Below are 23,954 nucleotides of genomic sequence, written 5' to 3' on the forward strand. Positions count from 1 at the left end.
GTCATATGTTGATTTAATCCAAACACATACAGATGTGCGTGAACACACAGCTGGAGTCATGTATCAGCTCACACAGAAAAGCAGAACCAGCTGTCAGATGAAAACACACACAGAAAAAAAAAAAAAAAAAAGAAGTACCGTTCCCACGCATATACACACACACACACACACACAAACAGACACACACAAATAAAATACACACAGGTAGAAGTTTTCTGGAAGGTTTAAGAGGTGCTCAAAGTGTCTGGATGTCAACATTCAGCACAAAAACTTCAACTTTTATCACGACTATTCTTTTAATTCCCTCAAGGAAAAGGGTTTAAATGTTACAGCGTCATGACTAAAAACCTTTCATCACACAAACTCATGTTCATGTTCCAAATCACAGAAGGAATTAGCTGATATTTAAGTCTTCTCATTTCTGGTTCCAGCAGATTTTAACAGAAGGTCCACAGGGATTTGTCCCCATTCAGCCACAACAACTGTGATAAAGCCGGGTTCCCACTCAGATACTGTTCATCCCACAGAGGATGGGTGGGGTCAGAGGTCACGGATCCGAAAGGACACTTCGGTTTAGTGACATTTGAGGTCGACCAACAGCAGATGTTTAAAGGAAGATAGAATAATGATATGTTGGAGCGGGAAAAACGATGAGAAAGGATTAACAAAATGATCATTTTCCCATTCCTGCCCAAAAGGTTTTACTTTTTAAATGTTAGTCTTTATCAAAAAATCAGATAACTGTTGAAGTCAGCATTCGCTCCAAAATAAGAAATAAAGAAATAAACAAGTGGTGCCAGGTTACAGATGAACTTTATGAACGCTAAAAAGGAACAAAACCTGACACCCACTTTTGTTAAGCTACTGTACTGTTGTTTTAATTTGATTTTTTTTTTATTCTGTTTTTTTTTTTTTTTTTTAAGAGAGAGAGAGAGAATGAGAGAGAGAGAGAGAGAGAGAGAGAGAGAGAGAGAGAGAGAGAGAGGATAAAAAAAAAAAAAAAAAAAAAACGGGTGAAGGCACTACAGATATATGTAGGAAAGTACATGTACAGCTACTGTTTTGTCCTTTTCTGGAAAAAAAAGAAAAATAGAAGAAAAAAAAAACACTAAAATGTTATATATACCAAGGTTATAATAGTTTTGGATTTTACGTTAGTTTTATTTAGTTTTGACATTTTTTCTCTAATTCAGTTAGTTTTAATTCGTTTTTAGAGCAGGTTTGCTAGTTTTTATTAGTTTTCTCTTTTTTTTTCTAAATGCTTCATTTTAGTTTAGTTTTAGTATTAATTTTAGGCTTTTGTTTTTGTATATCTTTTATCTTCTTCACCGTCATATTCAAATAAATCCCAGACAGGACTCTGCTGCTTTCTCCCAGCTTCAGTCTCCATGTTTCCAGGTCAAGCGGAAACCAGAAAACAACTAAACGACACGTAACGAGAAGTGACGGACCGTTGAATATCATATGGTGCCAGCAGCAAAAATTGCTAGAGCGAAATAAATCGCTTTCATATCAATCCGACGTTGACAAAGACGAAAACAAAGGGAATTTTAGTTTTAGTTAGTTTTGTAACCACACAATACAGTTTTAGTTAGTTATTGTTTTTTTTCTTTTAATTACAGTTTTATTTATTTCAGTTAACGAAAATGTTTTTTCAGTTCCAGTTTTTGTCATTTTGTTAGTTTTTGTTAATGATAATAACCTTGATATATACACATGCGAATGTAAAACATGTAAATTCTACATTACAAAACCAAAAAAAAACTACGTAAAAAACAAACCAACAAGTGGTTCCAGGCACAACAAGCCCCGCCCCTCACACGTACTGTAGTTTATTTTGGCATCGATCCAGCTGATGCCATCATGTCTATGCATGTGCTGATGTCAGCATATTGCCTCTATATATGTGCCGAGTTTGAAGTAAACTGAAACAAAATGTATGTTTTTATAGACATTTGAAATTTTGCCCATCATAAGTCAATGGGAGAATTTTTTATTTTTTTTGGTAAATTCATAAAAAATTGGAACTTTGACCTACTTTTTCAAAATATAATCACATCTTTTCTGGGTCAGCAGTAATCTATAAACCCAATTTGAGTATGAATTCAACCAATAGTTTTGCTGCTAAAGTTTTAACAAACAAACAAAATGAACCAAAAACAATACCCCTTGCCTCCCCTTCGGGGGCCGGGTAAATAAAATCTGAATCCCTGAGTGTCCGTCTGAAGTCATTCGGTAATAAATGTGAAACTGAGCATCAATCATAAAATCATGATGGGGGGGCGGCATTTATGATGAGAGTATGTATGTAACTCAAAAGTAATACAGGAGTCATGTAACGCATTACAATTCTGAGACAGTAATATTGTAAGTAACAAGTAATCTGTAATGGATTACAGTTTATAAGTAATTTACACAACACTGGTTAAATCTACAAGCGACGATAACCGTTTTTACAGAGTAAGACTCAAGAGTTCAGAAAAAAAATTCTGTATTTTTTTGAGTCTTTTGTTACTAACACCTTCAATATGAAAAGGACAAATGCTGAGTTCAATGTACACCCACGTCCACTGGAAAAATCTAAATCCTATCAAGTGTATTTTTCTCATTTCTAGTCCAAATATCTCATCACACTTAAAATAAGACAGAATCACCTAAAGAGGAACTTTTCAGCGAGATATAAGAACCTATTTTCAGACAATAGATCTGGAAAATCTGATTTCAAAAAATCTTACCATGATAATTTTCACTTGTTCCATTGGCAGATTTTTTTCCTTAATTCAAGATTTTTTTATTTTATTTTTTTTTTTTACTTAATTCAAGATATCTTTTTTTTTTTTTTGCTTAATTCAAGATTTTTTTTTTTTTTCCTAATTCCAGAAAAAAAAAAATCTGCCAATGGAACAAGTGAAAATTATCATGGAAATTATCTTGGAAAATCTCATTTCAAGAAATCTTACAAGATCATTTTCACTTGATCCATTGGCAGTTTTTTTTTCCTTAATTCAAGATTTTTATTTTTTTATTTTTTATTTTTTTTTGCTTAATTCAAGATTTTTTTTCCTCAATTCAAGAAAAAAAAACTGCCAATGGATGGACAAGATAATTTTCACTTGTTCCATTGACAGACTTTTTTCCTTAATTCAAGATTTTTTTTTACTGAATTCAAGATTGATTGATTGATTGATTGATTGATTTATGCTTAATTCAAGCAAAAAAAAAAAAAAATCTGCCAATGGAACAAGTGAAAATTATCTTGCCCATCCATTGGCAGTTTTTTTTTCTTGAATTGACCAAAAAACAAAAAAAAAAAATCTTGAATTAAGCAAAAAATCTGCCAATGGAACAAGTGAAAATTATCTTGGTGAGATTTCTTGAAATCAAATTTTCCAGATCTGTTGTCTAAAAATCAGTTCTTATATCTCACTGAAAAGTTCCTCTTTAGGTGATTCTGTCTGATTTTAAGTGTGATGAGATATTTGGACTAGAAATGAGAAAAACACACTTGGTTAGATTTTTAGCGATGATGCCTTTTTTTTTTTTAACTTAAACATAAGGGGAAAGCTCCCTGTTTTCCAGTGGCTCAGTGTTTCCAGCTCAGATTTGCAGCAGGTGGAGGTGAAGTACTCGGCTCATGGTCACCTTGACATTTTCAGAGCAGCTCAGTGAATTAACCTTCTGAGTTCAACCTCACCTCTGTAACAAGCTCACACACAACCGCCAATCCAGCCCGAGGAAAATAAAGTAAGACCGTTTCCCCCCACACGTACCCCAGCCCCGGTGTGTTCCCAGGACTCAGCGATCTATTAAACCTGGTTTGGGTTATTAGTGACGGAAAGGCGACGGAGACGCCTGCTGAGAGGGTTCAACGCCGTGACGCCTCTGCAACCTCCTGACCTCACAGGATCTTTACGCTGCAAGTCTGGAAACCCATTTAGCAGTGTTTGAGTCAACACTGCCATATGAGTGGTGCAAAAAAAAATAGAAGAAAATACTGTGCTTCAGTGAGACGTGAAACCACAATCAGTCACAGCTACAGTTCACGTGGTACAAGTGGTTCGGGTTTGTCAATATGTCGTGGAAGTGTTTGATAGACAGTAAAACATACAAGCTCACAAAGATATGATATAAAACGGAGGATTTTAATAGGTGGTGTAGGGGACTTTTTTTTTTTTTTCGTATAAAAGGCAATAATTCATCTAAAACAGGGGTGTCAAAGTCATTTTTCCAATGTGGTCTCAAGTGGGCTGGACCATGAAAATAATAACATAATAATCAAGCCAATCCATTTTTATTTATAAAGCACACATTTAAATAAACACAACGGTTTCCAAAGTGCTGTACAAATAAATGCAATAAAACATAATAAAAAGATAAAATACTAAGATAAAAACACAAAAATATACCTATAAATATAAAATACCTATAAATAATAAATGTTTTTGAGTGAGTAAACCCAAGCCTACTGTAAAAATTGAAATCTTACCAAGTGTATTTTTCTCATTTCTAATCCCAGTGTCTCATCACACTTAAAATCAGACAGAATCACCTAAAGAGGAACTTTTCAGTGAGATATAAGAACTGATTTTTAGACAACAGATCTGGAAAATCTGATTTCAAGAAATCCTACAAGATAATTTTCACTTGTTGCATTGGCAGATTCTTTTTTGTTTTCTTTTTTTTGCTTGAATTAAGCAAAAAAAAAAAAAAAAGTTGAATTAATGTTGTAAAAGTCACTTTTTATTCAATTTTTTTCTGTTTTTGATACAATAACCTTCAACTTTAATCAGAGTTTTAATGAATCTGTGAATTAAATATAGGAAAATAAATAGGATTTTAATAGGTGGTTTAGGGGACTTTTTTTTTTGTTTGTTTCCTATAAAATGCAGTCATTCATTGAAAGCAGGGGTGTCAAAGTCATTTTAGTTCAGGGGCCACATACAGTCCAATGTGGTCTCAAGTGGGCTGGACCATGAAAATAATAACATAATAATCAAGCCAATCCATTTTTATTTATAAAGCACACATTTAAATAAACACAACAGTTTCCAAAGTGCTGTACAAATAAATGCAATAAAACATAATAAAAAGATAAAATACTAAGATAAAAACACAAAAATATACCTATAAATATAAAATACCTATAAATAATAAATGTTTTTGAGTGAGTAAACCCAAGCCTACTGTAAAAATTGAAATCTTACCAAGTGTATTTTTCTCATTTCTAATCCCAGTGTCTCATCACACTTAAAATCAGACAGAATCACCTAAAGAGGAACTTTTCAGTGAGATATAAGAACTGATTTTTAGACAACAGATCTGGAAAATCTGATTTCAAGAAATCCTACAAGATAATTTTCACTTGTTGCATTGGCAGATTCTTTTTTGTTTTCTTTTTTTTGCTTGAATTAAGCAAAAAAAAAAAAAAATGTTGAATTAATGTTGTAAAAGTCACTTTTTATTCAATTTTTTTCTGTTTTTGATACAATAACCTTCAACTTTAATCAGAGTTTTAATGAATCTGTGAATTAAATATAGGAAAATAAATAGGATTTTAATAGGTGGTTTAGGGGACTTTTTTTTTTTGTTTGTTTCCTATAAAATGCAGTCATTCATTGAAAGCAGGGGTGTCAAAGTCATTTTAGTTCAGGGGCCACATACAGTCCAATGTGGTCTCAAGTGGGCTGGACCATGAAAATAATAACATAATAACCAATGCAATCCAATACATTTTTATTTATAAAGCACAAATTTAAACAAACACAAGGGTTTCCAAAGTGCTGTACAGTAAAATAAATGCAATAAAACATAATAAAAAGATAAAATACCTAGAGAAAAACATAAAAAAATATACCTATAAATATAAAATACCTATAAATAACCTTTAAATAATAAATGTTTTTGAGTGAGTAAATCCAAGCCTACTATATAAATCGAAATCATACCAAGTGGATTTTTCTCATTTCTAATCCAAATATCTCATCACATTTAAAATAAGACAGAATCACCTAAAGAGGAACTTTTCAGTGAGTTATAAGAACTGATTTCAAGAAATTAAAGATTTTAAGAAATCTTACCAAAATAATTTTCACTTGGTCCATTGGCAGATTTAGTTTTTTTTTTTTTTTTTTTGCTTGAAGCAAAAAAATAAAAATGTTGAATTCATGTTGAAAGCGTATTGCATTCACAAAAAAAAATAATTTCGGCTCTGTTTTTCTGAATTAATGAGATAATTATCTCATAATTACGAGAAAAAATAAGTTAAAAAAAAAAATCGGCGCTGTTTTTCTGAGTTTATGAGATACTGTTTCCTGAAAAAAAAAAAAAAAGCTCTGTTTTTATGAGTTTATGAGATACTGTTTCCTGAAAAAAAAAAAAAAAGCTCTGTTTTTATGAGTTTACGAGATACTGTTTTCCGAAAAAAAAAAAAAAAAAGCTCTGTTTTTATGAGTTTACGAGATACTGTTTTCCGAAAAAAAAAAAAAAACCTCTGTTTTTATGAGTTTACGAGATACTGTTTTCCGGAAAAAAAAAAGCTCTGTTTTTATGAGTTTACGAGATACTGTTTTCCGAAAAAAAAAAAAAAAAGCTCTGTTTTTATGAGTTTACGAGATACTGTTTTCCGGAAAAAAAAAAAAAAAAGCTCTGTTTTTATGAGTTTACGAGATACTGTTTTCTGAAAAAAACTAAAATGTGGCTGTGTTTCTCTGTCAGTGGGACAGTGGTCCCTGGTCCAGGCAGGAGCTCCTTCTATCTGTGCTGCTGAAAGCCTCTCGGGGGAGCGTGAAGTTGTTTCCGTTCTCGTAACCGGTTCCGATTACGGATCATGGAACTAGTTTCGTTCACAGAAATCAGAACCAAGCCCCGCTTCGTGCACGGATCAAGCCCTTCAAGCACACCGGCGCTCGGAGCCTGTAACCCGGCTTCCTGACAGGGCACGACCGCGGTGATGGGAGCTGGCATTAATGAAGTCAAATAAAATGACATTCACCAGCATTAAAGAAAATATACACAGCAGAAGAGTGCAAATGTGGATTCATTTATTTGTCGGACCTGATGGAAAGCATTAGTCAGAACTAGATCCATGGAGGAGCGGCTTGGTGTACCGGTTCGTCCCCCCTCCAATAACTTTCCATCAGGTCCAGGTGGACAGCTATCCGCTCCCCGGTGTGTAAGCCGGACTGGAGCGGGTGGACGGAGCAGCTCAACTCGACAGAACCCCGGCGCTTGGAGCCTGTAGCCGGCTTCCTGACAGGACAGGACGCGGTGATGGGAGTTGGCATTAATGAAGTCAAATAAAATGACATTCACCAGCATTAAAGAAAATATGCGTCTTGGTGTCCCGGTTCACCCCCCACCCCCGGACAGCTTTCCATCAGGTCCAGGTGGAAAGCTATGGGGGTGGGGGGTGAACCGGGGCACCAAGAGCTCCTCCACGGATCTAGTTCTGACTAATGCGTTCCATTAGGTCCGACAAATAAATGAATGCACATTTGCACTCTTCTGCTGTGTATATTTTCTTTAATGCTGGTGAATGTCATTTTATTTGACTTCATTAATGCCAGGACCTGGAGTACGCTGCTGACACCATCCTGCTCAGCACATCCTACAGTCAGCTGACAGATGCTCTGGGCAGTTACAGTGAAGAGGCACAGAAGCTTGGCCTCCAAGTGAACTGGACAAAAACCAACCTCACGCATGTCGGTGATGGGCCAGATCCACCTCCCTTGCAGCTTAGTAATGACATTGTAGAACCTGTCAAGAGCTTTGTGTATCTGGGGTGATGACAGACAACAGGGACCTAAAACCAGAGATTACCCGCAGAAGGGCCCTGGCAGCATCAGCTCTGATGTCTCTCTGGAAACCACTGTGGCGGAACCAGACCATCTCACGCAGGACGAAGCCCCGGATCTACAACTCTGCCGTCCTCTCCATCCTGCTCTATGGCTCGGAAACATGGCCCTTAAACCAGACTCTGGCTGCCAGAATAGGTGGCTTTGATAGCAGGGCTCTCAGAACCATCGAAAACATCAGGTGGACCCGGCGGGTTTCCAATCAGGTGCTTGGAGCCCGCACACGCCAGCCCAAAGCATCCAGCCTGGCCGCGCAACGTCGCCCCCGCTGGTTCAGTCATGTCCTCCGCCTCCCTCCTGACCATCCAACAAGAGCCATCCTTCAGTTTGACCCAAAGGCCGCAGACTGGAAACGACCACAAGGCAAGTCCCGCACCCGATGGCTCGACGTCATTGCAGGCGACCTCCGACAACATGGAGTTACCATGGAGGACACAGAGCAGCTGGAGCAAGACCACCAGCCATGGAAAACACTGGTTCACCTGGTCGGCCCAATGCACCGGGACAGGACACCCGCCCCATGGCAGGAGTCCTAGTAGTAGTGGTAGTCATTAATGCCAACTCCCATCACCGCGGTCGTGCCCTGTCAGGAAGCCGGGTTACAGGCTCCGAGCGCCGGTGTGCTTGAAGGGCTTGATCCGTGCACGAAGCGGGGCTTGGTTCTGATTTCTGTGAACGAAACTAGTTCCATGATCCGTAATCGGAACCGGTTACGAGAACGGAAACAACTTCACGCTCCCCCGAGAGGCTTTCAGCAGCACAGATAGAAGGAGCTCCTGCCTGGACCAGGGACCACTGTCCCACTGACAGAGAAACACAGCCACATTTTAGTTTTTTTCAGAAAACAGTATCTCGTAAACTCATAAAAACAGAGCTTTTTTTTTTTTTTTTCCGGAAAACAGTATCTCGTAAACTCATAAAAACAGAGCTTTTTTTTTTTTTTTTTCGGAAAACAGTATCTCGTAAACTCATAAAAACAGAGCTTTTTTTTTTTTTTCGGAAAACAGTATCTCGTAAACTCATAAAAACAGAGCTTTTTTTTTTTTTTCAGGAAACAGTATCTCATAAACTCATAAAAACAGAGCTTTTTTTTTTTTTCAGGAAACAGTATCTCATAAACTCATAAAAACAGAGCTTTTTTTTTTTTTTTTTCAGGAAACAGTATCTCATAAACTCAGAAAAACAGCGCCGATTTTTTTTTTAAACTTATTTTTTCTCGTAATTATGAGATAATTATCTCATTAATTCAGAAAAACAGAGCCGAAATTATTTTTTTTTGTGAATGCAATACGCTTCCGTAAAAAAGTCCCCTTTTATTCTTTTTTTTTGTTTGTTTGTTTTTGATATAATAACCCTAAACTTTAATCAAAACTTTAATGAATCTGTGAATTAAATATAGGAAAATAAAAAGAATTTTAATAGGTGGTTTAGGGGACTTTCTGTTTGTTTCTTATAAAATGTAGTCATTCATCTAAAGCAGGGGTGTCAAAGTCATTTTAGTTCAGGGGCCACATACAGTCCAATGTGGTCTCAAGTGGACTGGACCATAAAAATTATAACATAATAACCTATCAAATCCAGTCACTTGTTCCACTGGCAGATTTTTTTTTTTTTTTTTGCTTGAATTAAGCAAAAATAATAAAATAAAATAAAATAAAATAAAATAAAATATTGAATTAATGTTGAAAAAGTCACTTTTTATTAATTTTTTTCTGTTTTTGATACAATAACCTTCAACTTTAATCAGAGTTTTAATGAATCTGTGAATTAAATACAGAAAAATAAAGATTTTAACAGGTGGTGTAGGGGAGTTTTTTGAAAATAATACCATGAAAATAATAACATAATAACCTATCCAATCCAATCCAATCCATTTTTAGTTATAAAACACAAATTTAAACAAACACAAGGGTTTCCAATGTGCTGTACAGTAAAATAAATGAAATAAAACATAATAAAAAGATAAAATACTACAATAAAAACACAATGAAACATAATAGATAAATAAATAAATAGACTGTCCATTTAATGGTCTAATCCACTGGAGATCATACTGGTCTGTATGTGGACCCTGAACTAAAATGATATTAACACCTTCGACTGTTAATATCTTTGTAATGTTTCTCAGATTGGACCCTTTGGCAGGCTTGTTTTGGCCGCAGCCTGCATGTTTGACACCCCTGATCTACAGGAACAACAAAACTGCAGGAACTACTGCCATTATCTTCCCTCGGGAAGTGCTATTGTTGTCCAGTTAGTACAAAAAAACATGTCAGGGAGTAAAATTGGATGCAGCTTTGATGACATTTTCATGCACTGCAGTTAATTAGCAATGCTAATCCCTGATTACTGTATGTTTACACACTAAACATTATGGAACGCCTTGATTTTCTGTTTTCTGCATCCAAAAAAAGTCATAAATCAGGTTGAATTCTGTGTTTATCTGCTGCTGCAAGAGCGAGAGACATATAGGTTTAAAGATAATTGTTCCCTGAGGTGCTTTTTAAACTGTGTGGTCAGGTCTTTTTGATGGGTGGTTTCTGAAGTTTTCTGGTGATTAATCAAACTGAACTGTGGGTATAAGGAAGTGGACGCAATTCAACACGATTCTGCAGCTTCAGTAAAAGCTTGTGAAACTCTCCCTGTTCACAACACTGCCTTTTCTTATCAGGAGTGACAGAAGTATTACTGCTGTAGGGCTGCATTTTATTTGGCACTATGTGGTTTTTTTCCCACAGTGTTAAACAAACAGAACCCTCATAGGACTCAATGTGTGAGGTTTAAGAATAAAAAACCTTAAAAAACAATGATTTAAACTGAATGCAGACCATAAAATTAGACCAATTAAAAACCTGAAGCAAAAAAATGAATGCAGGGAACCTCGGTGCGTGACTCAGAACCTGTAATAAACCTGGAGTTAATATCATATCAGCAGGTAAAAAAAATCACAATAAAACTTCCCAAAAGGTTAACTGCATGAAGGTCCCAAATAATAATCATAATAATCATAATAATCATAATAATCATAATAATCATAATAATAATAATAATAATAATAATCATAATAATAATAATAATGGTGCTGAGCAGCAATTAAATTTTTTAATCGCAATTAAATCGTGTGGATTTCTGCGATTAATCACATCGTTATGGGGGGTGCCGGCATCAACAGCGTGTATTGCCTTTAAGTGATTCAGATCCCTTACCCCGGGAAGGGGTAAACACTAGCGAGGACCGGTGTCCTGTTGAGCCACCCTACCTGTCGAGTTGTGCTACCTAGCGCTACTGAGCATGTGCATGCCCCTAAGCGTTTTCACAGTTTAAATGCCCATCGATTTGTGCTAGCCCAGGCAGAAGTGAGTCATATTTTGTAATTATATTTCTTTTATAGTGCCTTTTGAGCAGTAAGCACGGAAGCAATTATGTGCACGAAAGATAGACGTAGAATATTGATGTGAGATGATAATAGCATAAGGAAGTTCTCATTGTATGATATAGCGTTAACTATGTGGGTCAGGTAGGTGTTAATGGCGTTTAGATTATTGTTTAAGTTAGTTCAACTGATGCCAATAATGATAGCCTACCATTTAACAGACTAAATCTATGTTAACAATTCCTGTAAGCAATTACATGTGCACGAAGGATAGACGTAGAATATTGAAGTGAGATGATAATAACGTAAATTACGGTGTTTCTATAGTAGGAGCTTTATTTGATAGAAGTTATAGGCCTGTCGAAATGAGCTTCCTCTACCCATATTCAGATGAATAACTTAATACTGGTGTTTTTCTACAGTCGAAGCATTATTTCATTTTCAAATAGGCGTGTCGAAACGTAAGGTAGCATGTTTTGATGGGGTAGCGTCAATCGATAGACGTCGCTGTCGATATAAGCTACTGGTAGCTTACTTCGACGGAGCAGCTCAACTCGACAGAAGTTGAGTCTGTGCACTCGCTTGAGGATGGACTAAGTCCATGCGTGTACTTGTTCGGACCGACCCGCAGTCGGACGGACTGGGTCCATGTGCGTTCGCTCCGACAAACTGGGCCCGTGTGCTGGCGCGCTCCGTTGGACCCGCAGTTGGACAGACCAGCTCTGTGCAGGAGCCCCTTTCCCCGAATCTCTGGAGCTCTGTCCATGTAGGTCCGTTCCGCCATGTTTTCAGAGGCTAAACATTACAAACTGCACACACACACACACCTGGAGTGCCACGGCTTCTTCAGGAAATGAACAGTACCGTGAGTTTTCTAGGTGCGGTAATTGAACACGGTTATCATAATAATTAGAATCTAAATGGTAATACGAACCGTCGGAAATTTTAACGCGGTTCATCATTATACCGGTTATCGTTACATCCCTAACCACGTGCAAAAAGTGTTTCGTAGTTGTGTCTGCACCGACACAACAAACCTTTTTAATACCGCGACCTTTATGATAATCAAATGAAAAACCAAAACACAAAAAAAACAACTCCGTCTACAGCTTCGTCTGCAATGCAATCTTCAATCTCCGAATTTCTTTACGCTGCAACTTCCTACTCATCAACATCAGAGACACACCAAAAGATAACAGAATCCATCGGCCATTACCTGGTTAAAGGTATGTGCTCCATTAACACCACTGACAACTGGGGCTTCAGACAAATGGTGAATACACTGGACAAACGCTAGGTTTTGCCTTCAAGAGATAATTTTACAGGAGCTGCTACTACAGTGAACATACTTGAATTTATAATTTGAACTTTACGTGATTTTTTTTTTTTTTTTATTGCTACAGTTCTATGGCAGGTCTATAGCCGTTTAATTCCAGTGCACTGTTTACAAAAGGAAACATACTTGAATTTACAGTATACTTATTTGCATTCAAAGATTTATTTGTTTCGCACAAAAGTGAACTTACTTTGTTTTAGTGTTTAAAAGCTTTATTTATGCTTAAAGAGAATATTTTACATTGTTTTGCAAGAACAAATAAACAACTTTAAGATGAACAAATAATCGTTTTTAATAATCGTGATTTCAATTATTGCTAAAATAATCGTGATTATTGTTTTTTTCTATAATCGAGCTGCCCTAGTTGCATCCCTAGCATGGAGTAGTCAGTATAGCACCACCTCCTATCCAACAAGAGACCACAGAAAAAACTGAAAACCTCAAATAAACTAATGACACTGGTCTACAAGGAAAATGCTTCCAGAATAAAAGTAACGAAATTTTACCACATGAGAGTCACTGATGAAGAAAACTCAAGTCAAAAATGCTGGTTGGCTGAACTCTCCAAGATACAGCCTTGGGTCAAAATGTGAAATTCAAGAATTAACGAGAGAATGGGTTTGACTCAAAAGGAATATTTGTCTCAGAGCTACAAGATCTACTTCAAAACACTGTCTGCACATTAGAATACATTCACTTTACAGGTTCTGTTTAGTGGAAGATTTATAAAACTATTATATAAATGTACATAAACCAATATATATGTGTAATAACACTTAATCATATACCTTGAAAACATCAGCAAACCGGCACTTTTGTCATTTATTTTCCAATTAATCTTATTAAAATACGTAACATTTAGCACATTTAATCTCTGAAGCAAATCATTTCTAAAAAATTGTAGACCAGTGTGACCTGAGACACTCACTCCATGGCCATCAGGAAGTGAAACGACGACTCAAGTCTCGGAAAAGCTTTTCAACAGTGGAGGGGTTGGAAGCTATCAGAAACAGCACCGTACAGGCTTGAGAAATGGCATAAAAATGACCAACGGCAGGGGGGTTGAGGGGGTGGGTGAGATGTTAACCCTTTCATGCATGAATTATGAGAACCTTAGTTGAGTTTTTTTCCTGAGTGTTTTTTATTCGTGTTTAGGCATGAAAAAAAACAATGCGATTGAAATTTTTTTTATGTGAACCTATTTTTCATGGAGTTACAAAAATGTCAACTCAGCTGGACACCATGCATTTACTTTTTGAAGCAAAAAAAACCCCCATATATTTAAAACCCATCATCACCAAGTGATATACTGTGTGAAAACTATGAAATAAAAACATTTTTCATGCAGCTAATCTGATGTTTTCTCACATTTTTACATACTCTACAGGGTGGGGAAGCAAAATTTACAATGAACATTTAGTTGTTTTTTCTCAGCAGGCACTACGTCAGTTGTTTTGAAACCAAACATATATTGATGTCATAATCATACCTAACACTATTATCCATACCTTTTCAGAAACTTTTGCCCATATGAGTAATCAGGAAAGCAAACGTCAAAGAGTGTGTGATTTGCTGAATGCACTCGTCACACCAAAGGAGATTTCAAAAATAGTTGGAGTGTCCATAAAGACTGTTTATAATGGAAAGAAGAGAATGACTATGAGCAAAACTATTACGAGAAAGTCTGGAAGATACTATTAAAGAAGAATGGGAGAAGTTGTCACCCGAATATTTGAGGAACACTTGCGCAAGTTTCAGGAAGCGTGTGAAGGCAGTTATTGAGAAAGAAGGAGGACACATAGAATAAAAACATTTTCTATTATGTAAATTTTCTTGTGGCAAATAAATTCTCATGACTTTCAATAAACTAATTGGTCATACACTGTCTTTCAATCCCTGCCTCAAAATATTGTAAATTTTGCTTCCCCACCCTGTAATACTAGTTATTTTTTTTAATTATTTATTTATTTAGTTTTTTTTTTTTTGGCGCTATATAAATAAAATTTGATTGATTGAGTGATTTAATTGGCTTTCCCCTGTAAGTCGCTTTGGAAAAAAGCGTCTGCCAAATGCGTAAACATAAACATAAACATAGTTATTACTAACTTCATGCAAATAATATGCAAAAAAAAAAAAAAAAAATCCTTTTTGATAAAGAAAACTGTTAATTACAGTCTAATAACAATTAGCAATTGATTTAACACGTTACTGCAGATCAGGTTGATCAAGAACAGCAAAGTTACAGTAATGGTATGAAATGTATGGGATGTTGCATAAGCGTCCACTGTGTTGGCTGATATGGAACTAAAACAACAAAACCCATGAATATACAAGAGAATAGTTGGAGAATAACTGTCCACTGCAGTGACCAGAATGCATGAAAAGGTTAAATTGTGTCTTTTTTTTTTTTTTTTCTTTCCTCTTTTCTCACTCTACCAATGCTGTTGCCTTTTCTTTTTATTTCTGAATGTGTGTTTGTTATGTTGATATCAAAAATGAAGCATAATGTACCAATCGGGAGATCTCAAAAGGCTATGCAACAAAAATATCTGAAACAAAAATGACCAGCCACCACAAAATGAGGCAGTACCAAGCATCCAAGAAAGCTTGCCCACTGGAACATCCCTCTCCAGGAGGGATTGGGTTGCACTGAATAGGGCAAGAGTAAAGGTTGACCGAACTAATGACAACTGCCACAAGTGGGGATTCACCACCGGCCCTGAATGCCCCTGGGGTGCAGCCGACCAATCAACGGAACACATCTTGCATTGGTTCCTGTTGGGCCCTCATTGCTCCAACCGAGACCTTCAGGAAGCAAATAGCACTGCCCAGGAATGCATTCAACATTGGTACAAGATATAGATGTGATAATGACTGAAATGCTTTGAATCTTTAACCCTTTCATGCATGAATTATGAGACACTTAATCAAGATTTTTTTCCTGAGTGTTTTTATTCCTCTTTAGGCATGAAAAAAACAATGCAAATTATTATTATTATTATTTTTTTTTTATGAACCTATTTTTCATGGAGTCACAAAAATGTCCATTCAGCTGGATACCAATGCATTTAATTTTTGAAGCAAAGAAACATGTATTTAAAACTCATCATCAGAAAGTGATATACTGTGTGAAAACTATGAAATAAAAACATTTTTAATTCTACATAAATCCCAAACAAATTTAATTGCCAAATCACTAATGTTTTCACACATTTTTTATCATACTCTAATATTAGTTATTACCCATTTCATGGAGATAATATCCTCCTGAGATCCAGGAATTTGACAGTTTTAGCTTTTTTACGTTAAAAAATTGTCTTGATGCTAGTTTTGGTCTCATTTCATGCACAGATGACTCAGTTCCTTCAGCTAACCTACAAAAAGTTGCGGCCTTTACGTCTTTACTAGCTAGACGTACCATTCTTTTCAGATGGAAGGATTCATCACCTCCAACACACAATCAATGGATTAGAGACATCATACTTAATATAAAGTTAGAAAAAATTAGGTGCACCCTAATTAACTCTATTGATAAATTTTACAAAATAAGGGGGCATCTTTTGCACTGCGTGAATATGTTGCCTGGCCTGGAACTTTAAAAACATTTTAGGTGATTATATTGTTATCGACCTGTTTTCTTTCTTTCATTCTTTCCTTCTTTCTTTCTGTCTTTCTTTCTTTAACAATACCAGAGTGCACTGTCTTTACTGTCTTTATGCGTGTCTTGTTTGTATTGCCTTTTTTTTTTTTTCCCCCCTTGGGTTCTGTTTGTTTATCATGTCCAGTGTGAATCTTTGTATTATGAATACATTGCTTGAAATTATAAATGTTATACTTGTAAAATTAACCCTTTCATGCATGAATTATGAGAACCTTAGTCAAGATTTTTTTCTTCAGTGTTTAGCCATGAAAAAAACAATGCGATTGAGTTTTTTTTTTCCTATGGAGTTACAAAAATATCCATGCATTTAATTTTTGAAGTAAAGAAACGTGTTTAAAACCCAATATCAGAAAGTGATATGAAAACAATGAAATAAAAACATTTTTAATGTTGCTAATCTGATGTCTTCTCACATTTTAACATATTCTAATGCTAGTAATTACTCACTTCATGGAGATAATATGCAAAAAAAAAAACCTTCTTGTCTAACAAAAAACAATTGATTTACACTCAAACATGTTAGTGCAGATCAGGTTTATCAAGAACAGCAAAGATACAGTAATGATCTGAATTACAGTGTATGGGATGGTGCATAAGAGTCCACTGTGTTGGCTGATATGGAACTAAAACAACAAAACCCATTAATATACAAGAGAACAGCTGGAGAAGAACTGTCCACTGGAGTGGACAGTGCATGAAAGGGTTAAAAATTCTATAAATGTTGAAAAGTTCTATAAATAAAGTTAAAAAAAAAAAAAAAGTCTTGATTGGAAACTGTGTAATGCAACAGTTTTTTCAGATACATTTTTAAAATAGTTTTTGTTGATTGATTGATTTTTTCAAAGGAATGTCCTTTGCAATGCACAGCATTTTTTAATTAAAACTGTCAAACTTTTGTCCCCTATAGAGGACAAAATGCATTGCTGGGTCTCAGGAGGATATGCAAAAAAAAAAAAATTAAATTAACTTAAATAAATAAACTTTTTGTTTCAGAATACTGTTAATTACAGTCTAATAACAAGTAGCAACTGATTTACACTAAAACATGTTAGTGCAGATCAGGTTTATCAAGAACAACAAAGTTACAATAATTGTATGAACTGCAGTGTTTGGGATGATGCATAAGTATCCACTGTGTTGGCTGATATGGAACAAAAACAACAAAATCCATGAATATACAAGAGAACAGATGTAGAATAACTGTCCACTGGAGTGACCACTATGCATGAAAGGGTTAAAGTGTTTCAGTGTAATCTGAATTTCTGCATATTTTAACCCCGAAATGACATCTCTGTATTAAAAACCAATGGAAAGTGAGTTATCTATAGTCAAAATATGAAGGTGGTGTTAAAAATGCAAAATAAAAAATGACTACAAAAGCATGAATTACATATATGTCTATCAATAATCTTATATGGACAGTTATTTCTTCCAGTTGAATCACATTTTTAAATATATAACAAAATAACAAACTGTAACTAATATTAACTCCATGCCACAGACTCCACACATCACTCAGAATGCATCATCACATACAAACTTAACCCACAAAGACCCAAACTTTTGCTGGCGACCAAAACCATCTACTGATCTAAACTGTTTAATACCTGTTGATCCATTAATCCTATCAATACATGTAAATAATTGGTGTAAAATACAGTTATTCGTCTTTTCATGGTCATCAGATATGACCCATTTGGACGTTCAGAGGCTCTGTAGTTACCATGGAAACACCGTCATCTTCTACAACATTGATTCACCGGTAAAACCCATGGAGTTGGATCAATGACAGTGGATGGACACACTGGGTTTATGTTCAGTTAATGAGAGATTTGACTGAAAAAGTCACTATTTATTCAGTTTTTTTCTGTTTCTAGTAAAATGACATTTGAATTTACTCTGAGCTTTAATGATCATCTACATAATCAGTGAAATTAATTAAAGAAAGTACATGATTTACACTGAAAAAAAAACACAAAATATAGAGGATAATATTATAATAAGTGATGATAAAGTGATGTTAAACTTGTGCAATGTTTTTCAGATGATTTGTCAAATAAGAGATCTCATCAAACTGACATTGTTTTACATTACATTTGCTTTTAGCAGCTGTTTTTGGCTCTATTTACATCCACTAAGAAAAAACAACAACTTCGTTTATGTTCAGTTAATGAAATATTTTACAGGAAAAAGTCACTATTTGTTCAGTTTTCTCTGTTTAAGATAAAATAACCTTTGAATTCACTCTCAGCTTTAATAAACATCTACATAATCAGTGAATTAAATATGAAAAAACACATGATTTAAATGGAAAAAAATCAAAATATAGAGGAAAATATAATAAATGATGATAAAGTGATGTTAAACTTGTGCAATGTTCTTCAGATGATTTGTCAAATAAGGGATCTCAAACTGACATTGTTTTACATTACATTTGCTTTTAACAGCTGTTTTTGGCTCTATTTCCATCCACTAAGAAAAAACAACAACAATAACAACAACTTTGTTTATGTTCAGTTAATGAAATATTTTACAGAAAAAGTCACTATTTGTTCAGTTTTTTCTCTTATTAAGATAAAATAATCTTTGAATTTACTCTCAGCTTTAATGAACATCTATAATCAGTGAATCAAATATGAGAAAACACATGATTTAAATGGAAAAAAATCAAAATATAGAAGAACATTTCATAATAAATGATGATAAAGTGGTATTAAACTTGTGTAATATATTTCAGATGATTTGTCAAATAAGGAATCTCATCAAACTGACATTGTTTTACATTACATTTGCTTTTAGCAGCTGTTTTTAGCTCTATTTACATCCATTAAAAAAAACAAAAACAAAAACTTGGTTGATGTTCAGTTAATGATAGATTTTACAGAAAAAGTCACTTTTTTCTTCAGTTTTGTCTGTATTTGATAAAATGACCTTTGAATTTACTCTCAGCTTTAATGAACATTTACATGATCAGTGAATTAAATATGAAAAAACACGATTTAAATGGAAAAAAAACTCAAAATATAGAGGAAATTATTATAATAAGTGATGATAAAGTGGTATTAAACTTGTGTAATGTATTTCAGATGATTTGTCAAATAAGGAATGTCATCAAACTGACATTGTTTTACATTACATTTGCTTTTAACAGCTGTTTTTGGCTCTATTTCCATCCATTAGAAAAAAAAAAAAAAAAAAAAAAACTTGGTTGATGTTCAGTTAATGATAGATTTTACAGAAAAAGTCACTATTTGTTCAGTTTTCTCTGTTTCTGAAAAAACAACCTTTGAATTTACTCTCAGCTTTAATGAACATTTACATGATCAGTGAATTAAATATAAAAAAAAAACAAAACACATGATTTAAATGGAAAAAAAAAACCCTCAAACTATAGAGGAAATTATTATAATAAAGGATAATAAAGTGGTATTAAACTTGTGTAATGTATTTCAGATGATTTGTCAAATAAGGGATGTCATCAAACTGACATTGTTTTACATTACATTTGCTATTAACAGGTGTTTTTGGCTCTATTTACATCCATTAAAAAAAAAAAAATGTTTATGTGCAGTTAATGAAATATTTTACTGAAAAAAGTCACCATTTGTTCAGTTTTCTTTGTTTCTGATAAAATAACCTTTGAATTTACTCTGAGCTTTAATGAACATCTACATAATCAGGGAATTAAATATGAGAAAACATGATTTAAATGGAAAAAACTCAAAATATAGAAAAAATTTTTTATAATAAGTGATGATAAAGTGATGTTAAACTTGTGCAATGTTTTTCAGATGATTTGTCAAATAAGGGATGTCATCAAACTGACATTGTTTTACATTACATTTGCTATTAACAGGTGTTTTTGGCTCTATTTACATCCATTAAAAAAATAAATAAATTGTTTATGTCCAGTTAATGAAAGATTTTACTGAAAAAAGTCACTATTTGTTCAGTTTTCTTTGTTTCTGATAAAATAACCTTTGAATTTACTCTGAGCTTTAATGAACATCTACATAATCAGTGAATTAAATATGAAAAAACACATTATTTAAATGGAAAAAAAAAAATCTAACTATAGAGGAAATTATTATAACAAAGGATGATAAAGTGATGTTAAACTTGTGTAATGTATTTCAGATGATTTGTCAAATAAGGGATCTCATCAAACTGACATTGTTTTGCATTACATTTGCTTTTAACAGCTGTTTTTGGCTCTATTTACATCCATTTAAAAAAAAAAAAAAAAAAAAAAGTTTATGTTCAGTTAATGAAAGATTTGACTGAAAAAAAGTCACTATTTGTTCAGTTTTCTCTGTTTCTGATAAAAAAAAAAACCTTTGAATTTACTCTGAGCTTTAATGAACATCTACATAATCAGTGAATTAAATATGAAAAAACACATTATTTAAATGGAAAAAAAAAAAATCAAACTATAGAGGAAATTATTATAACAAAGGAAGATAAAGTGATGTTAAACTTGTGTAATGTATTTCAGATGATTTGTCAAATAAGGGATCTCATCAAACTGACATTGTTTTACATTACATTTGCTTTTAACAGGTGTTTTTGGCTCTACTTATATTCATTAAAAAATTAAAAAAAATGTTGAGTTAATGAAAGATTTTACTGGAAAAAAAAGTCACTATTTGTTCAGTTTTCTTTGTTTCTGATAAAATAACCTTTGAATTTACTCTGAGCTTTAATGAACATCTACATAATCAGGGAATTAAATATGAGAAAACATGATTTAAATGGAAAAAACTCAAAATATAAAAAAAAAAATTTATAATAAGTGATGATAAAGTGATGTTAAACTTGTGCAATGTTTTTCAGATGATTTGTCAAATAAGGGATGTCATCAAACTGACATTGTTTTACATTACATTTGCTATTAACAGGTGTTTTTGGCTCTATTTACATCCATTAAAAAAATAAATAAATTGTTTATGTCCAGTTAATGAAAGATTTTACTGAAAAAAGTCACTATTTGTTCAGTTTTCTTTGTTTCTGATAAAATAACCTTTGAATTTACTCTGAGCTTTAATGAACATCTACATAATCAGTGAATTAAATATGAGAAAACATGATTTAAAAGGAAAAAACTCAAAATATAGAAAATTTTTTTATAATAAGTGATGATAAAGTGATGTTAAACTTGTGCAATGTTTTTCAGATGATTTGTCAAATAAGGGATGTCATCAAACTGACATTGTTTTACATTACATTTGCTTTTAACAGGTGTTTTTGGCTCTATTTATATCCATTAAAAAAATAAATAAATAAATAAATTGTTTATGTCCAGTTAATGAAAGATTTTACTGAAAAAGTCACTATTTGTTCAGTTTTCTTTGTTTCTGATAAAATAACCTTTGAATTTACTCTGAGCTTTAATGAACATCTACATAATCAGTGAATTAAATATGAAAAAACACATTATTTAAATGGAAAAAAAAAATCTAACTATAGAGGAAATTATTATAACAAAGGATGATAAAGTGATGTTAAACTTGTGTAATGTATTTCAGATGATTTGTCAAATAAGGGATCTCATCAAACTGACATTGTTTTGCATTACATTTGCTTTTAACAGCTGTTTTTGGCTCTATTTACATCCATTTAAAAAAAAAAAAAGTTTATGTTCAGTTAATGAAAGATTTGACTGAAAAAAAGTCACTATTTGTTCAGTTTTCTCTGTTTCTGATAAAAAAAAAACCTTTGAATTTACTCTGAGCTTTAATGAACATCTACATAATCAGTGAATTAAATATGAAAAAACACATTATTTAAATGGAAAAAAAAAAATCAAACTATAGAGGAAATTATTATAACAAAGGAAGATAAAGTGATGTTAAACTTGTGTAATGTATTTCAGATGATTTGTCAAATAAGGGATCTCATCAAACTGACATTGTTTTACATTACATTTGCTTTTAACAGGTGTTTTTGGCTCTACTTATATTCATTAAAAAATTAAAAAAAATGTTGAGTTAATGAAAGATTTTACTGGAAAAAAAAGTCACTATTTGTTCAGTTTTCTTTGTTTCTGATAAAATAACCTTTGAATTTACTCTGAGCTTTAATGAACATCTACATAATCAGGGAATTAAATATGAGAAAACATGATTTAAATGGAAAAAACTCAAAATATAAAAAAAAAATTTATAATAAGTGATGATAAAGTGATGTTAAACTTGTGCAATGTTTTTCAGATGATTTGTCAAATAAGGAATGTCATCAAACTGACATTGTTTTACATTACATTTGCTTTTAACAGGTGTTTTTGGCTCTATTTATATCCATTAAAAAAAAAAAAAAAAAAAAAAAAAAAAATTGTTTATGTCCAGTTAATGAAAGATTTTACTGAAAAAAGTCACTATTTGTTCAGTTTTCTTTGTTTCTGATAAAATAACCTTTGAATTTACTCTGAGCTTTAATGAACATCTACATAATCAGTGAATTAAATATGAGAAAACATGATTTAAATGAAAAAAAACCTCAAAATATAGAGGATAATATTACAATAAATGGTGATAAATCACTTCAGACAGGTTGGATATAGATAAAAAATAATTTGGGAACTGCCACCAGTGCATTGGGTCTTAATGGGTTACATAACACACAGTACATCTTCTCCTTCTAAGATGCTGCTGTAACTTTGCGTAAACTCCACAACCAGCTGATGAGTCCACATCCACACCACGTTCCCACTCACCCCACAGACGCCTCTCCCTCACGCTCCTCCAGAACACATCCCAAGCCTTGTTGGTGGAATCTTTCACGTGCTCGCTAAAAGATCTCCGCAGTGGAGTTTTAACTGCCTTGGTTTGAGCCATATTCCATCAAATCAACCGCTGTAAATTCCTGCGTCAGTGGAGACTTTTCTAACCCATGTGGGCAGCGTTCACTCTGTCACAGCTCATGCAGAGGGTGTGTTTGACTTAAGAGTTCAGCAAAGTGAGGAAGGAGGAGGAAGAGGAGGTGGGGGAGGTGGGAGGGGGGCTGACACTTGATGCAAAAAGTCTGCATGTAATTTGTGAAATGCACCGTCCTCTCTCTCTCTCTCTCCCCCCTTCGTCAGATGGTCGAGTCAGCGTGAGAGAGGGAGAGAGAGAGAGAGAAGAAAATGCATAAATGTGTGTTTATGCAGAAGAGCAAACGAGTTCAATGTGTTTTCAAGAAGATGAGTGGGAAGGAGTGTAAGAATGAGTGTGTGTGTGTGTGTGTGTGTGTGTGTGTGTGTGTGTGTGTGTGTGTGTTTGCTTGAATGGGAAGTTGAGGATTGGGCCCGACTCAAGACAGGAAATGACATCTAACCTGGGATAATACATCACACACACACACAGACACACACACACGCACACACACACACACACACACACACACACACACACACAAATGGTAACACAGACACACAGTTACACACAGCAAAAAATAGGACCAATGGCCCTGTAGCTTACCGGCCAAATTCAAAGCTTTGGGAAATGTATCCAGATGCCATTTATTATCACCCAGTTCTGTGTATTTATTCTATTACAGAAATAGCCCATGTTTTGGTCATATTCCAATCAGATCTGTAAAAAATTCAAATTCCAACTTAATATCATTGATACTGATTTATTGAATCAATCCACGTCCTATCTGTTATAATGGGAACATTTTTCAAAGTCGCACCAAATCCAGAATCAGATCCGGATGGAAATAATTTCAATACCTTGTGTTGACATCATCATA

The 23,954-nt window shown here is 33.9% G+C and overlaps 1 protein-coding gene across 2 annotated transcripts in view; it reads right to left on the reverse strand.

Annotated features, from left to right (window-relative positions):
* The window catches only part of LOC115432711 (rho GTPase-activating protein 7), a 356,226-nt gene extending 333,151 nt beyond the window's left edge, over positions 1–23,075 (reverse strand). For both annotated transcript variants that reach the window (XR_003937231.1, XM_030153641.1), the window contains exon 1: positions 22,936–23,075. Coding sequence is in view for 1 of the 2 variants with exons in the window: in XM_030153641.1 (XP_030009501.1) it covers positions 22,936–23,056 (121 nt within the window). In the remaining variant the exon portion in view is untranslated. The remainder of the gene's footprint in view (positions 1–22,935) is intronic.
* Between the last annotated feature and the right edge of the window lie 879 nt (positions 23,076–23,954).

The sequence above is a fragment of the Sphaeramia orbicularis genome, chromosome 14, assembly GCF_902148855.1.
Source record: "Sphaeramia orbicularis chromosome 14, fSphaOr1.1, whole genome shotgun sequence".
In the NCBI taxonomy this organism is placed as follows: Eukaryota; Metazoa; Chordata; class Actinopteri; order Kurtiformes; family Apogonidae; genus Sphaeramia; species Sphaeramia orbicularis.